We start from the raw sequence: 15,196 nt of genomic DNA, 5'->3' as shown, positions 1-15,196 counted from the left end.
GCCAGGTACATAGATAATGTGGAGATAATGGAGATAATGTGAGTGTATATTCATTTGTTTTACAAAAAAAATTCTAGGTATTTTACGGAACAGTGTAGGATAGATCATGATAAGCCTGGCGCTTCGGTTTATTCCTTTTTTGTAACGTGCACTGTAAGAAACAAGAAGTTGAGTTTACTTAAAAAATATATATGTGGGAACTTTTTGTCTTACAAATAATGAGTAAACTTAACTTGAACTCTTTATGCTTAAGCAAGCTGTTAATATTGGAGGTACAGTACTACCACCACTTAATTATTTTGAATCTCTAATTATAGAGCTAAATGGGTATAAGGGCTGTCACTTGTATAGCGTTTATCTACCTTTGGTACACAGAAGTGCTTCACACAGAGTACCTCACTTATCTACTGATGACGCAGCATCAGGAGCCACTGGGGGTTCAGTATCTTGCTCAAGGGTACTTCACTATGGTCACAATGGCTGGGGATTGAACCAACAACCTCTGGGTTGGGGAGACGATCACTCCGCCTCAGTGCTTATCCATTCGTTTTGAGTCTGCAATACTAACCTTGAATTAATGACCGTTCGATACTAAACTCTCTTTGTAGTCTGAGTGTGCAATACTTGAACTTTATTCCTTTTAGTGTTAAATATGTTTTTTGAAGTTGCACCTAATGTATAGTAGGTCTTATTTGATTGCCATGCAGTAGAAATCTATAAGAAACATGCAAGACTTCCAAACATTATCTGCTCCTGCGAATACACAGATTAACAGTCGAGATGTTTTGTCCACAATATCAAAAATAAAATAGAATAAAGGGGGGTCAAAACATACAATCAAGCTAGCAATCAATGTTTTAACATTTTCCCGCTGCACACGAGCCTGTGTGCATGTTCGAATAATGAGGGAAATTGGTGGCCGAGGCTGGTGGAGGAAATCTTTAAAGAAACAATGAAAAATGTTTAAATGGCCGAAAAGGTTAGAAAAAAGCTAAGAAGGCCAGAGTTTCTCTGTAAAGAAACATTGTATTTTATGATTTTATTTACAATAAACTGCCCTGGTTTATATAAAATGTATACAATTTCATTTTATTTTAATTGTATTTTTTTTAAACTGTTATAGCAACAAGGATATATTGGTCATGATATGCAATCAATGTTTTGTAGTATCAGGAAAACAACAAGAACTGTTATTTTCTAATAGAATAGAGGGCATTTCACTACGAAAAAAAATCCAGAAGTTCTAAATACTTAATTTGTTTAAAACATGTAAACTCAAGACAACTGAGTAAATTAATTTCTTTATCACAAAATATTAACAACGTTTAAAATCAGTGTTTAGAACAAGTTACCAACAAGTGTGTAAGTTCAACGCGATACTTCTGAGTACCGGTAATATAAATGTTGGTTTACAGTGCGCTGCGGAAGGCCTCTGTGCACTGATGAGTTCTGTGTTGTGTTGTCGTGGGTGCGTGGCAGTGCAGAGAGAAATAAGTTGCGCCTTTACCCCTTTTTTAAAATCAAAGTTGGACAGCCTTATGCAGTGAAATATAGAAGATAAAACATACTGCATAACACTTGGTTTCCCAAGAATTCAAATCACAGCAAATTCGCCAACCAATGTTTTCAATCTCATTCAAACAACGTAAATAAGCAAGTCATTAAAAACAATATTAACTGAACATAAACCTGGGATGGCATATTGAACTATTTATAAAGAATGGAGGACGATGGCAGAGACACTTGCCTTTTCAAAATCAAAGATAGACTATACATCTACAACTGAAAAACAAACTACTTGCCAATGTTGAATAAATCTCCCTCACGCTTGTACTTAAACTTCAAATATCAGGTTAACAGATTCCAAAACAGTACAATACAATATACTTGAACAACACACTCTCTCCTGTTGTCCGCAATGATTTACAAAAACTCACATTGTTCCCTATCAGTACATCATGGAGCCTCTGCCAGTACAAGTGTCAAATATCAAAGCTACACTCATCTATCAATACAATACAATACAACACAATTTTATTTATATAGCACATTTCAAAACAGCTAGAGCTGTAACAAAGCACTTTACGTACAAACCACAAAATAGCCATAATACAACAAAATGGAATCAATAAAAAAACACTATATACAATAGACACCAGAAAACAACTGAAAATCTGTCAGTCTGAGGTCGGATCAAAAGCCAGAGAATAGAAATATGACTTCAACCGGGTTTTAAAGGTGGGCAGAGAGGGGGCTTGCCTAATATCCAATGGGAGGTCATTCCAAAGGGAAGGACCAGCAGCCGAAAAGGTTCAATCCCCTCTGAGGCTCCTCTTGGTCCTCGGCACCTCGAGCAGCACCCAGTCCGCAGACCTGAGGCTGCGGGAAGGTGCGTAGGAGTGGAGGAGCTTATAGAGGTACGCCGGGGCGAGGCTATTCAATGATTTATAGAAAAATAGGAGAATCTTAAATTAAATTAAATGCTATTATGCTTCACATAAAAGGTTTTGAATCCTTCAATAATCCACTATTTATCTCCCTCATAGTCACCAAAGTCTCAAATCATAGTATCCAAACTTGCTCGTACACACACATCAGGAGAGAGAGAGAGAGAGAGAGAGAGAGAGAGAGAGAGAGAGAGAGAGCGATAAAGCGGTGAAGGGATAAGTAAGAAAAATAAAACTAGAAATGATCTTTGTAATTTAAGTGGGTTAGGGTTAGAGATGTTTAAACAAATCTATCTATGGATATAATGAATACCTAAAATTTACCAGGTCTTATCAGGAAATATGAGTGATAGGTGCTTATGTTAACTTGAATAAAAGTCCTTCATAGATCACACATCAATCTCACAGAGAATCTGCAGAATGATGTCAGTCTGATCCAATGAAGGCTCATTGATTGCTTGTGGGGAACATAAACTCCTTTATTGACCTTTATTCATGCCAATAAAATACTAAAAAAATGAGCTTCATGCAACACAATATGAAAAGTCAACTTAATGCCATACAACATAGTGGGCAGCAAGAAAATGAGGAAAAAAGTTGTAGACCAAACAAATGGCCCTTCTTATCAGCTGAAGGGAGCAGAAAGACTCGGAGAGTCTACTGGGAAGAAAAAAAAAAGGACAAGCTTGGCTTAGAAGCCACACGCTAGTTTCGTGACCTTGCATGAACAGGATAACCAGTCACACACACTCCTCTCCCCTGATGTTCCCCTGTGATAAATGAAGCATATTATTTTTATGTAACCATCCCACCATCTAACAGCAATGCCCCCCATTTTATTTCCCTACTCCTTTTATCACCCCTCCTTTTTTCACTGCTGTCTCGAACACACAACAGTCAAGCTCGTAGCATCGCCGCAATATAGACCAAACATTTCAAGGTCGGAAGTTCCACGTCTCCTCACCTCAATCTGACACTCAAAATTCAATTCAAAACTTAAGAAAAAGCGCATCACGCTACTTGACAAAAGACAATAGAAAAATCACACAATCCATAGAAAAGTCAGCGTCATCAAATACTCATACGAGGCTATTACAACACAAACAATGCATACAGAATCAAATAAATAACATCAAATGACACTCAGAAAGCATGCGCAATCTGCTCGTAAAAAGCAACTCAAAATAAAGACTTCAACGCATGGCAGTTTACAAACAAGCTTACAATTATTGACAAAAGCATATCATTTTCAAACACTTGATTAAATGTTGGCATCCACTGATAGTGTAGTGGTACACACGCCTGAGTTGTGTGCGGGCAGTGTGGGATCGATTCCCGCTCAGTGACAGTGTCTATGTGTGCCCTGCGACTGGCTGGCGACCAGTTCGGGGTGTAGTCTGCCTTCGCCCATTGACGGCTGGGATAGGCTCCAGCAATTCCCCGCGACCCTGTATAGGATAAGCGGTTTGGAAGATGACATGACATGATATGATTAAATGTTGTTTATAACTGGTGACTTGGACAATCCCCGATTGCCCTATCTCGTGAAACTCTGTATATACGTCACAAGCCGTAGTTATTGGAGTCGCTCGCACACGCTGCTAATCAGCTGTGCGTCTCTCCGAGGCCCTTCAGCGGCACTCGGGTGCCCTCTTGGCACAAGGCTCCCAGGCCTTTTTGGTGGCTACCGCTGGCCAAGCGGTCACACCTTCACTTCCACTAAACTACGTTAAACAAACTGTACAGCAATCACACCAACAAGTAATAACAGCACAACGACACATTTAGAGCACTTTACACAACACTGCTTAAGTAAATAACGTCAATAACAACACACAAGCAACAAAAATATCAACTACTGCACAGCAATAAATTCCTGAATTTCAGAGCATTTATCTAATACTATTTTCAGCCACGCTCTTCAACTCTACAATATGATAGAAACAGCATCGGGAGATTTTGTGTAAACAGGCACTCCCTTACCTTTTATTTTTGCTGGCACCAGTCTCAAGAATATTGTAGAGTTAAGAGCAAGCCACGGAATCTCCAATGGACATCTGCCTTGGAAGATCACATCGGGGTCACCAAATTGTTGGAAAATTTCATCAGGTCACTCACTTGGGATCTTCCATCAAACCGCTTATCCTATATAGGGTCGCGGGTAGTTGCTGGAGCCTATCCCAGCCGTCAATGGGCGAAGGCAGACTACACCCCGAACTGGTCGCCAGCTCACTTGGGATGTAAGCTCAATTGTTAGTTCACAAACCACAACCATTTTCCAATGCATGTTCGTTTAATCTTTCAAGAAAGCATCCGATGTAAAACAAGACTCACACAAGTTGATCGAATTTGCTCATCCATTTCTTTCAATCTCTGAAATACAGGAATCAGACAAAGTCAGATCTGGGCTTCTTTTCTTACCTCGCGAACACTCACACCCACGGGGGCGAAGTGAGAAAAGGGTGCTGTCTAAGACGCAACCCCCACATACCGTATTGGCCCGAATATAAGACGGCCCTGATTATAAGATGACCCCCTCTTTTTCAAGACTCAAGTTTGAAAAAAGTTTTTTTGAACACCAAATTAATTTTTATACAGAAAATAATTATAGTACATCTGAAACAAATGATTATAACAATATATTTGAGAGAAAAAAAGCATGTTATTTTGCCTCATTCAAATCTTAATATCTGAACATTTAAATATGTAAAGTAAAGTGCAATCACATTCGTAAATGAATAGCTTCTGTTTTTGAAATGTAAATAAACCAATCTATTGTGATCAAACAACAAAATTGCAATAACTGCATTAATCATCAAAGTGAAGTCTAACTGTAACTGTAGTCTTGAAACAAATGTGAATAAGGAAAAACCTTGCAATAAAATAATGCAAACTGGTTTAACTTGAGAGTAGCTGAGATCTGTCATGACAGAACATTACTCTTCACAAACATTATCTGCCTCGCTGTGCGCACGTCATCCTCACGTGACAGGGGTTCGCTATGCATTCGCTTCAATGATATCTGGCGCCATCAAGCGTCGTGAATGGGTATAATGTCTAGACTCCGAATATAAAACGGCCCCCACTTTTTCAGTCTCATTTCAATGCAAAAAACACGTCTTATATTTGGGCCAATACGGTATATAGTGTTTGTTCTGTCAGATAAGTCTAATCAAAAACGTTGGTTCTGATCTTCTCCATCTATGGTTAATCACTTCAAGGACCAGGTCGTCTGGCCTGGAGATCCTTGCTCACATGGACTTCTAGCTTCGTCAGATATCTCTTAAAGCCACATTTCATTACATTAGACAAAGTTGTATGCGTGCAGTGATGTGAAGGCCTGTTGGTGTGTGTGTTATACAAGACACAAATTGTTTTGTTTCTTCTTTCTATTGATTTTTATAACTGCTTATGTGTAAAGATATTTAGCTAATTGTGTATTATGACCATAAATGTGTAATGCAATTACCGTCTGATCAACATATGGTTAATATTCAGCCATCCGTCGAGAGTCAGTAATTACCAGCCCGATGCTAATATTGTACAAATCCTTCAAAGGCATCCCATGTAAATAAAAAACTCACACAAGTTGATTGGATTTGCTATTTCTTTCAATCTCTGAAATACAGGAATCAGACAAGGTCAGAACTGGGCTTCTTTCCTTACCTCACGAACACTTACACCCGTGGAGGCGAAGTGAGAAAAGGGTGCTGTCGAAGATGCACTCCTCAAATATATGTCTGACAGATTGTCTAATCACTTTTATCACTTCAAGGACCAGGTTGTCTGGGCTGGAGACATCCTCGGTCACAAGGACTCCTGCCCCTGTCAGATATCCCTCAAAGCCACATTCCATTCCACTAGACAGTTGTATGCATGCAATTATGTGAAGGCCTGTTAGTGTGTGTTACACTAGACACAAATAGTTGTCTTTCTTCCCTTACTAGTGATTGTTATATGACTGCTTACAGTATGTGTAAGGACATTTAGCTGTTTGTGTCATGACCCTAAATGTGTAATCAATTACCGTCTGATCAACATATGGATTACATAAAGACATCCATCTAGAGTCAGTAATTACCAGCCTGATTCTAACATTGGACAAATCCTTTAAGACTTAATGAAAATAAATATTTGTATCATGCTCAAAACGTTTGGCCATGGCTGTAGAGTTAACGACTTTGGCCTTTGAACTGAAGATTTGGATAACAACCATGGTCACCGCTGTGAAAGTGTAAAAAGATAACGACTATGGCTTTGTGCGTGCTACTTTTGTCCCACCAACAAGGGAAGAATCCCATGCACCATCTCTGGTTTTTACTTTGTGCTATTTTTTTTTTTCAATAAATCTGAGCAACAAAGAAAAACTCCCATATGTGTTGATTTCTTCCCAAGATGACAAAGTGAGAAATCTGAGCACAATGAGTGTTGCAACACTTTTTTGTGTGGCCAAACCCCCTTCTTTTGATTGGATAATATTAACACCGCCCCCACATTATCTCTATTCTATGGACAATTCTGAATATCTGGCATTTCTGGTAATACCCACAATGCAGCGTGCCAAAAACAACCCACCGTATTGTATTGCTTTTGCCTGTGGCTAGCATATAAAGCTCACAGAAAATCATGCCAAGAAGATGTTGTGCGGTTGGATATCCCAACCATAACACGATGGAAACTAAATTATCATTCCATATTACTGTCATAGGGATTCAAGTGACACGTTTTAGAGCAACTCCAACGTCTTTATTTGCTTCTCTTCATTTCTCACAAGTTACCACATAGCCACGAGGCACTTCCTGTCAGGCATTTCACAATAAAATAAAAAGGTTACACCACAATTACTGCGTGGACGGAGAGTGGGACTGGACGGTGTGGAATAGAAGCTAACCAAGACCGCAGTGCTTTGTGGTGAGCACTTCTTAAGTGGTAAGAATCACTCTCGAATGTGAGAAAAATCACACTTTTGCCTCCAAAGTCAGATTGTTATAGTAGTCAAAATAATCCTCATAAATCAAAAAACAACTCAAAAGTTCAATGCTTTTCAATGAGCACAGAGTTTGTTTTCACCGACTTGACCACCATCTTGATTTGTGATGTCATTTTGACGTAAACTCGGAATTGTATAGGATTTATGAAATTTAATGTTATTGATTCTATAGCCAATTATTGTTCATATTGGTTTCACATTAGTTGTATTAAAAACATAATAAACGCCCTCTCTGGGCCGCCATGTATCTTCTTCTTCAGACAACATAAGGCATTGAGTTCAACGAGGCAATCGTTTGCAACCTTTGCCCCAGGCAACACAACATGGGATTGCGTTCAGTTGTATCAGATGGAATTATATCAGATGGAATATAATGGTCTACAAATTCAGGCACAACATATCTATGTGATTTCTCAACAGCTACAGCTGTAACAAACCATTTACCTTTAACATAAAATTGCAATAATACAAGAACAAAGTCAGTGAAAGCAGTTAATTAAAACACAAATTAATGACACTAACACACACAGCTGAGGGGTGGCGATTTGTGAAGGGCCTTGAAGGTGATGAGACGAATTTTGAACTGGATCCGCTGTTTAATGGGGAGCCAGTGAAGGTGTTGGAGGTCTGCGGTGACATGGTTGGTGGTGCGGGAGTAAGGAGACGGGCATCAGAGTTTTGGATGTATTGAAGTTTGTTGAGGGTTTTGCTGGCTAAGCCATAAAGGATGCTATTGCAGTAATCGAGTCGTGAGGAAATGAAGGCGTGAATCAGTGTTTCAGCAGCTCAGGGGGAGCGAGAGGAACGAATACAGACAATATTTTTTAGATGAAAGAAAGCTGTTTTTGTTACATGGTTGATATGGGTTTCAAATGAAAGAGACTAATCAAAGATGACACCAAGGTTACAGATATGGGTAGAAGCAGAGGTGGTGGAGCCGTCAATACAAAGTGAGAAGTCAGGGCAGGAGGTGCGAAGTGTTTTGGGGCCGGTAATGAGGATTTCTGACTTGTCGCTATTGAGTTTGAGGAAGTTGATCTGCATCCAGTTTTTTATGTCAAGCAGGCAGTTGATGATAGTGGAGTGGGTGGCAGTAGTAATGGATTTGGTGGAAATATAGAGCTGGGTGTCATCGGCATAGCAGTGGAAATTGAGACCATGGAGGCATATTATGTGACCAAGGGGAATCATGTAAAGGATAAAGATGAGGGGGCCAAGCACCAAGCCTTGCGGGACACCTTGGGGGACTGGGGCAGTGTTGGACTGAGATTTATAGATGGTAATGAAGTGGTGGCGGTCAGTGAGGTCTGATTTTAACCAGGAGAGGGCAGTACCGGTGATGTTAAGGGAAGACTCCAGGGTAAGGAGACTGGAGTGATTTATGGTGTCAAAAGCACTAAGGGCAAGGATGAGGATGAGAATATTAAGGGAGTGGGTATCGGAGGAGAGTAGGAGGTCGTTTGTGACTTTAAGAAGGGCTGTTTCTGTGCTGTGATGGGTTCTGAAGCCGGATTGAAATGGTGCATAGAGGTTGTTGGAGTCAAGGTGGCTTTTGAGTTGTGAAGCGACAAGTCATTCAAGTATTTTAGACAGAAAGGGAAGATTAGAAACGGGACGGTAATTTTGTGGGATGTCAGGGTCAAGGCCAGGTTTTTTGAGGACAGGTGTAACGGAGGCAAGTTTGAGTGCAGGGGGGGACAGAGCCAGTGGACAGGAAGGGGTTAATTACAAAGAAAATAAGTGGGGTGAGAGCAGGGAGACAGGCTTTGACTAGTGTGGAGGGGATAGGGTGCAGGGTGCAGGTGGTGGTCTTTATGCCAGAGAGTAATGTACCGAGTTCAGAGGGGGTGATTGGGGAGAAATGGGTGAGTGACCGGTCAGTTAATGGAGCAGTGACGGATTGTGGTTGAGGGTGGAGGAGGGGGAAGTGGCCAATTGGTTATAGATAATGTCGATTTTATTCCTGGAAGAATGATCGAAAGGAGTTGTATTTGTCAGGTGAGAAGGAGTGGGGGGTGATGTACATTGGTTTGAGGAGCGATTGGCTGGCAACCAATTTGGGGTGTCCCCCGCTTACTGCACGAAGACAGCTGGGATAGGCTCCAGCATTCTCCGCGACTCTTATGAGGATAAGTGGGATAAATAATGGATGGATGGATGGATGGATGGACATATAGCGCCACATAGTGATGACTAGAAATGTCTTTTTTTTTTTTTTGCATTTGAATGGACTGCACAGAGCCTGTTGAACGAATCCAACTGAACATTTGTTGGAAAAGCATCAAGACATTGATCTTGCTCTATGCCAAATATTGTGACTTTTTGGTGGCGTGGACATGACGGTGCCGCAAATCTGACAATTCACCATGACAAAAGCTGCTTGTAATGTGACCCTGATGATTTTATCTTATCAAATTTCTCACATTTGATGACAGTATAGGCCTGAAGACCTCTACGAACTGATTTTTCATCATAGTGGTAGCACCACCTACTGGCCAAAGGAAATATGTTTTAGTCCTTGATGTTTTTCTCTTAGCGGGTTAACAAAAATTACATCATTTGCTCCGAAGCCGACGTTCGTGAATTTTTGTGAAAAACTGTTGCCATGGCAATGCGCTGTTTGCCCATAAATCAACAACAAATCCAGTGTAAACAACATTTCTGAAGGGTTTAGAACATTTATTGTTTTCTTATTGTTTCGGGAATTGTTTCTTTCACTTTTCAAGGATCCCCTGTTAAAGAATTCACCATACTTCTTTCCACTGTAGTGTAAAATTGAGAAGGAAGATATATTTCAATACTGACTCTATGTTAAGTTGGGTTACCAGAGATAGGGCCTCACTGTCCGCGGAAGCACTGGCAATGCTGGCAGTTAGTCAATTTGACATCCCTGCTAACAAGAAATGCACTCGACTCCGTTTCCATAGTGTAGTGGTTATCACATTCGCCTAACACATGGTCCCTGTTTTGAAACAGTGTGGAAACAGGTTTTTCTGCCTATCAGAGCTTTGTTGCAAGTTTTGCGGGGTTAGTACAAAGGTTTAAGTATCACAGCAGTTTCCATAGTGTAGTGGTGATCACGTTCTCCTCACACGTGAAAGTTCCCTAGTTCGAAACTGGGTGGAAACATACCTTACTGGCTTTTTGATTTGCTATGAAAATCTGCGCCATGAAAAGGTGACATTCAAGAAATAACTCCGCGTCCAGGAATCAAAATCCTGTCTTCCTCATGACAGGCGGAGATACTATCCACCATACTAACGAGCAACACACACTGTTAAATTGGCTTACCGGAGATAGGGCCTCACTGTCCGCGGAAGCACTCGCAATGATGCCGGTTAGTCAGTTTGATCTCCCTGCTAACAAGAATTGCAGAAGGCTCCATTTTCATAGTGTTGTGGTTATCACGTTTGCCTAACACGCGAAAGGTCTCCGTTTTGAAACCGGGTGGAAAAAGGTTTTTCTGCTCATCAGAACTTTTTTGCATGTTTTGCCGGATTAGTAAAAAGGCTTAAGCATCGCAGCATTTTCCATAGTGTGGTGGTTATCAGTTTCGCCACACACGCGAAAGATGCTTGGTTCGAGACCGTGTGAAAACATACTTGACTGGCTTGTTGATTTGCTATGAAAAGCTGCACCATTAAAAGATAAAATTAAAAAAACAACTCTCCGTTGGGGAATCGAAACCCGGTCTTCCGCGTTATAGGCTGAGATACTATCCACTATACCAGGGGTGCTCAAGTCTGGTCCTTAAGAGCTCTTATCCAGCTTGTTTTCCATCTCTCCCTGCCTGCAACACACCTGATTCAAATGATCACGATCATTGTCAGGCTTGTGCAAAGGTTGCTGATGAGGGGATAATTTCAATCAGGTGTGTTGCAGGCAAGGAAAGACTGAAAACAGGCTGGATAGGGGCTCTTGATGAACTGACTTGAGCACCCGTGCATGATACTAACAAGGAACACAAATTGTTGAGTTGGCTTACCGTAGATAGGGCCTCACTCTCCGGCAAAGCTCTGGCAATGCTGGCAGTTAGTCAGTTTGACGTCCCTGCTTACAAGAACCGTCTTTTCTGTTTCCATAGTATAGTGGTTATCACGTTTGCCTAACATGTGAAAAGTCCCTGAGTGAAAAACGTTTTTTTTGCCCATCAGAGCTTTTGTGCTAGTTTTGTCAGGTAAAAAGGCCTAAAGACACCAAGAAGAGACAGAGAGCCAAGAGAAGGACTAAAATTCTGTACTTATTAACAATAATTCAGAGAATAAACACTAAACACTAAATCCAGGATTCTATTTCTAGCCTTTTTTTTCAGGTTCCCTTTTACATCAACCGGAGGATGTCAAATTCACCAAGGTCAAGGGAAAGAAAGTGTGTCTACTACATGTTGTGACACTGTTGGAATTACATCACTAAAAAATCTGCTGAGTGGAGCAGAGGGAGTGACATTTAACCTCCAATGTTATTTTGAATGTCGTCCACATATATCGAAAAGCAACTACTGGATAAGCTTCCTAGGCAGAAAACAGTAGTCTAAAGTCTAGTATAAAAATATGTTGGTTTTAATACCCTTGCATTACTAATTGAAATATTTGGAGCTCCATCCATCCATTAAAACAAAACAAACAAAAAAAGAAGTTCTTAGTGTATGAGACATGTACTTATACTTACGTTCTTAGCATATATATATATGAATGTTTTTCATGTCAAGTTAACCTTTTTTGCATAGAGTACACATACCATTTGATGTAATGCCAACTTTACTATCGCTGTAAATATCATAAATCTAAATGAATGCAATACATTTGAAGCAGTGCAAATTGGAGATAGAAATTATACTGTAATAATACAAATTCAGGTCATGTCAACAGGTAATTTCATTATCTATTCTAGGTGATATACTTTATGTGCTATCATGCTATGTAGGCCTATGCATGTTTCTTTTCTAAATCATTACATAAAAACGGTTAGTTTTGATACAATGATCATTGTATACATTAACCTGTATGCCTTTAATTTCAGGGCAGGAGTGGCTAATTAGTCCAGAAGATGAATTTACCTTTTAGTTGAAAACTGTAAATGATGATTTTATTGATGAGCATTCAAATGATCTGCTTATGAAAAGTGATTGTTGTCAGAGCTTTATAAAACAGAATTTAAGTTTGTGATCATGAAAAGATAGCAATAGACTATGTGATTATTCGATTGCTAAACGGTCAGAGCGCTGGGTAGGCCATCTTACCGAGAGGAATCTTCTCCAACAGGTACAGGTAGCTGGCAAAGAAGTCACTTCTCATTGTATGGTGCAAATGAAAGGACATGCTGTGGCGACACATTGTGTCATCTGTCTCTCTCCAGCGATCCCTAAATGCTTGGTGAGCTCCCTTGTACTCCAAGTTGGGTGGTGAGTTATTAGCTTCTTCAAGTGAAATCTCCATTTGAATATATGTGGCCTTGTTACACTTGACTAAATATCCAGTTGACTGGTGCCAGTGGAGAGAAGCAGTGTCACGATGCCTGTTTGGACAGCCCCTTCAGCTGCTAACTGCTGCTATATCTGCCAAGATGAAAGTTTAACACATGTCCTGTCGATGATCAAATCATTCAGTCATAAGCAGTACTGAGAAAGCGCTTACACATCTTACCGATTACTCAGTTGGCGCTTTAGCATAAGAGTGAGAGTGTCTCAGGACAAATAAGTTGAGCAGAGGTGAGTGAATTTTAGACTCTGAAATTCCAGAGAGTCCAGTAGAACATAACTCAACCCCTTGCTGCCATGTAATGTCGCTACTAAAATTGGCACATGTCTGATGTCTTAAAACACACTCCATTTTTTTTCTGGAACAGCTTGGCAGATATCATTGGGGAAAAAATATCTTTCTGATACCTCTAACTTCAGTATTTTTTGGTGTTAAGAGTAAAAAACAATGTTTCATCTCACTGAGATATATATCCTTTTGAATGAATACATTTTCAACTAAAGTTTATTTTGAAAATGATATTAATGATGGTTGGCCTTTTCCTCTAACTTGTCTGCTATCTACTGACTATAGTCTCAAACCTTCACCAACACAGGGTGCTAACACACTGTGAAAGAACCATGAAATCCGGATTAACGTTGAACTGTAAGCAAACATTACAGTACCTGTCACCAAGATCTGACTAAGGTTGGAGGGACATGTAACAGCCCAAGACCTACAAAAAGTCTCTGAATCCCTACTCTAAAATCAAAAGGAAGTTGGCCATTTTTAATTTTCTTTAAAATTTTACCTTATTTTCTGTCTTTTACAGAGGTCATATTTTATCAAATAGCTTCTAATCTAATATACTTCATAATTTTTTTTTTTTTTAAATCCAATGTGTGAGTATCCCAATGTGCCAGTACCTCAAAACCTTTTTTTTTCACGAATATGATCACAGCAGGCCTGCTAGTTGAAACACAGAATTCTGATTAATGTTGCGTTTACGGTATATTAGTTAAAGCGGAAGTCAACCCGTGATTGGTCGTTACCTGAGCCCTGAGCAGTTGTGATGTCATTTTCAGTTGACAGAAGTGACAAAATGGCCGCCCCCGGAAATGGCTAAAAACTGGTGGATTAACTCTTATTCCACAAACGCAATATTTATCAGAGAACCTTGTTTCAACTAGTGGGCTTGCGTAGAACATTCATCCATCCATGCATTATCTTCACCACTTTTCCTCGAAAGGGTCACGGGGAGTGCTGGAGCCTATCCCAGCTGTCTTCGGGCAGTAGGCAGAGGACACCCTGAATTGGTTACCATCCAATTGCAGGGCACACAGATGAAACATCCACACTCACAATCACACCTAGGAGCAATTTAGAGTGTCCAATCATCTTACCATGCATGTTTTTGGAATGTGGGAGGAAACATGGTTTCGATTTTCGATGCAACCTGTTTTCTAACTGTAGCCATGTGCAAAAAAACATCACCTCTGCTGTATTATGACAAATATTTTTCCAGTGTGTATTCGTAGTTGCTGTAAATGTTTTAAACAGCTTCATTAGAAAGCCAAAATATAAAATGTAAATTTGATACACCACAGATAAGAGTACATGGCCAAATGTGAATCATTAAAAAATAAAGGCTTGATCACATTCTATATATATATATATGTACATATATACTATATTCATTCATTCATTATTCATACCGCATACCCAGCTGTCTTTGGGCAGTAGGCGGGGGACACCCTGAATTGGTTGCCAGCCAATCGCAGGGCACACAGAGACAAACATCCGCACTCACAATCACACCTAGGGGCAATTTAGACAGTCCAATCAACTTACCATGCATGTTTTTGGAATGTGGGAGGAAACCGGAGTACCTGGAGGAAACCCACGCAGGCACGGGGAGAACATGCAAACTCCACACAGGCAGGCCGGAGCCGGGATCGAACCCACGACCTCTGAACTGTGAGGCGGACGTGCTAACCAGTCGACCACCGTGCCACCCTATATACTATATATTTCCAAAGAAATGGTGGTGGATTTCGGTAGGCGCCACCACTCTTCACCTGCACCAGTGAATATCCGGGGAACAGATGTTGAGAGAGTCTCAACTTACAAGTACCTGGGTGTTCATCTGAACAATAAACTGGACTGGTGCGACAACACAGACGTCCTCTATAGGAAGAGTCAGAGCAGACTCTTCCTACTCAGGAGACTGAGGTCTTTTGGGGTTCAGGGGACACTCCTCAGGAACTTTTATGACCAGGGGTTGCATCGGTCATCTTCCAGGG

General features: G+C 40.4%; 1 protein-coding gene and 1 non-coding gene across 2 annotated transcripts in view; one reads left to right on the top strand and one right to left on the bottom strand.

Annotated features, from left to right (window-relative positions):
• The window catches only part of ntmt2 (N-terminal Xaa-Pro-Lys N-methyltransferase), a 38,915-nt gene extending 26,043 nt beyond the window's left edge, over positions 1-12,872 (bottom strand). Inside the window, exon 1 of the mRNA XM_086048050.1 lies at positions 12,677-12,872. Within this exon, the coding sequence (XP_085904176.1) occupies positions 12,677-12,872 (196 nt within the window). The remainder of the gene's footprint in view (positions 1-12,676) is intronic.
• Positions 10,494-10,566, top strand: trnav-cac (transfer RNA valine (anticodon CAC)). The gene has a single exon. It is a non-coding gene; the product is annotated as a tRNA-Val (tRNA).
• Positions 12,873-15,196: the final 2,324 nt, after the last annotated feature.

This window comes from Filicampus tigris, chromosome 12, assembly GCF_054856515.1.
Source record: "Filicampus tigris isolate MCC_2025a chromosome 12, RoL_Ftig_1.0, whole genome shotgun sequence".
Classification (NCBI taxonomy): domain Eukaryota; kingdom Metazoa; phylum Chordata; class Actinopteri; order Syngnathiformes; family Syngnathidae; genus Filicampus; species Filicampus tigris.
This window is presented reverse-complemented; position numbering and strand designations above follow the sequence as displayed.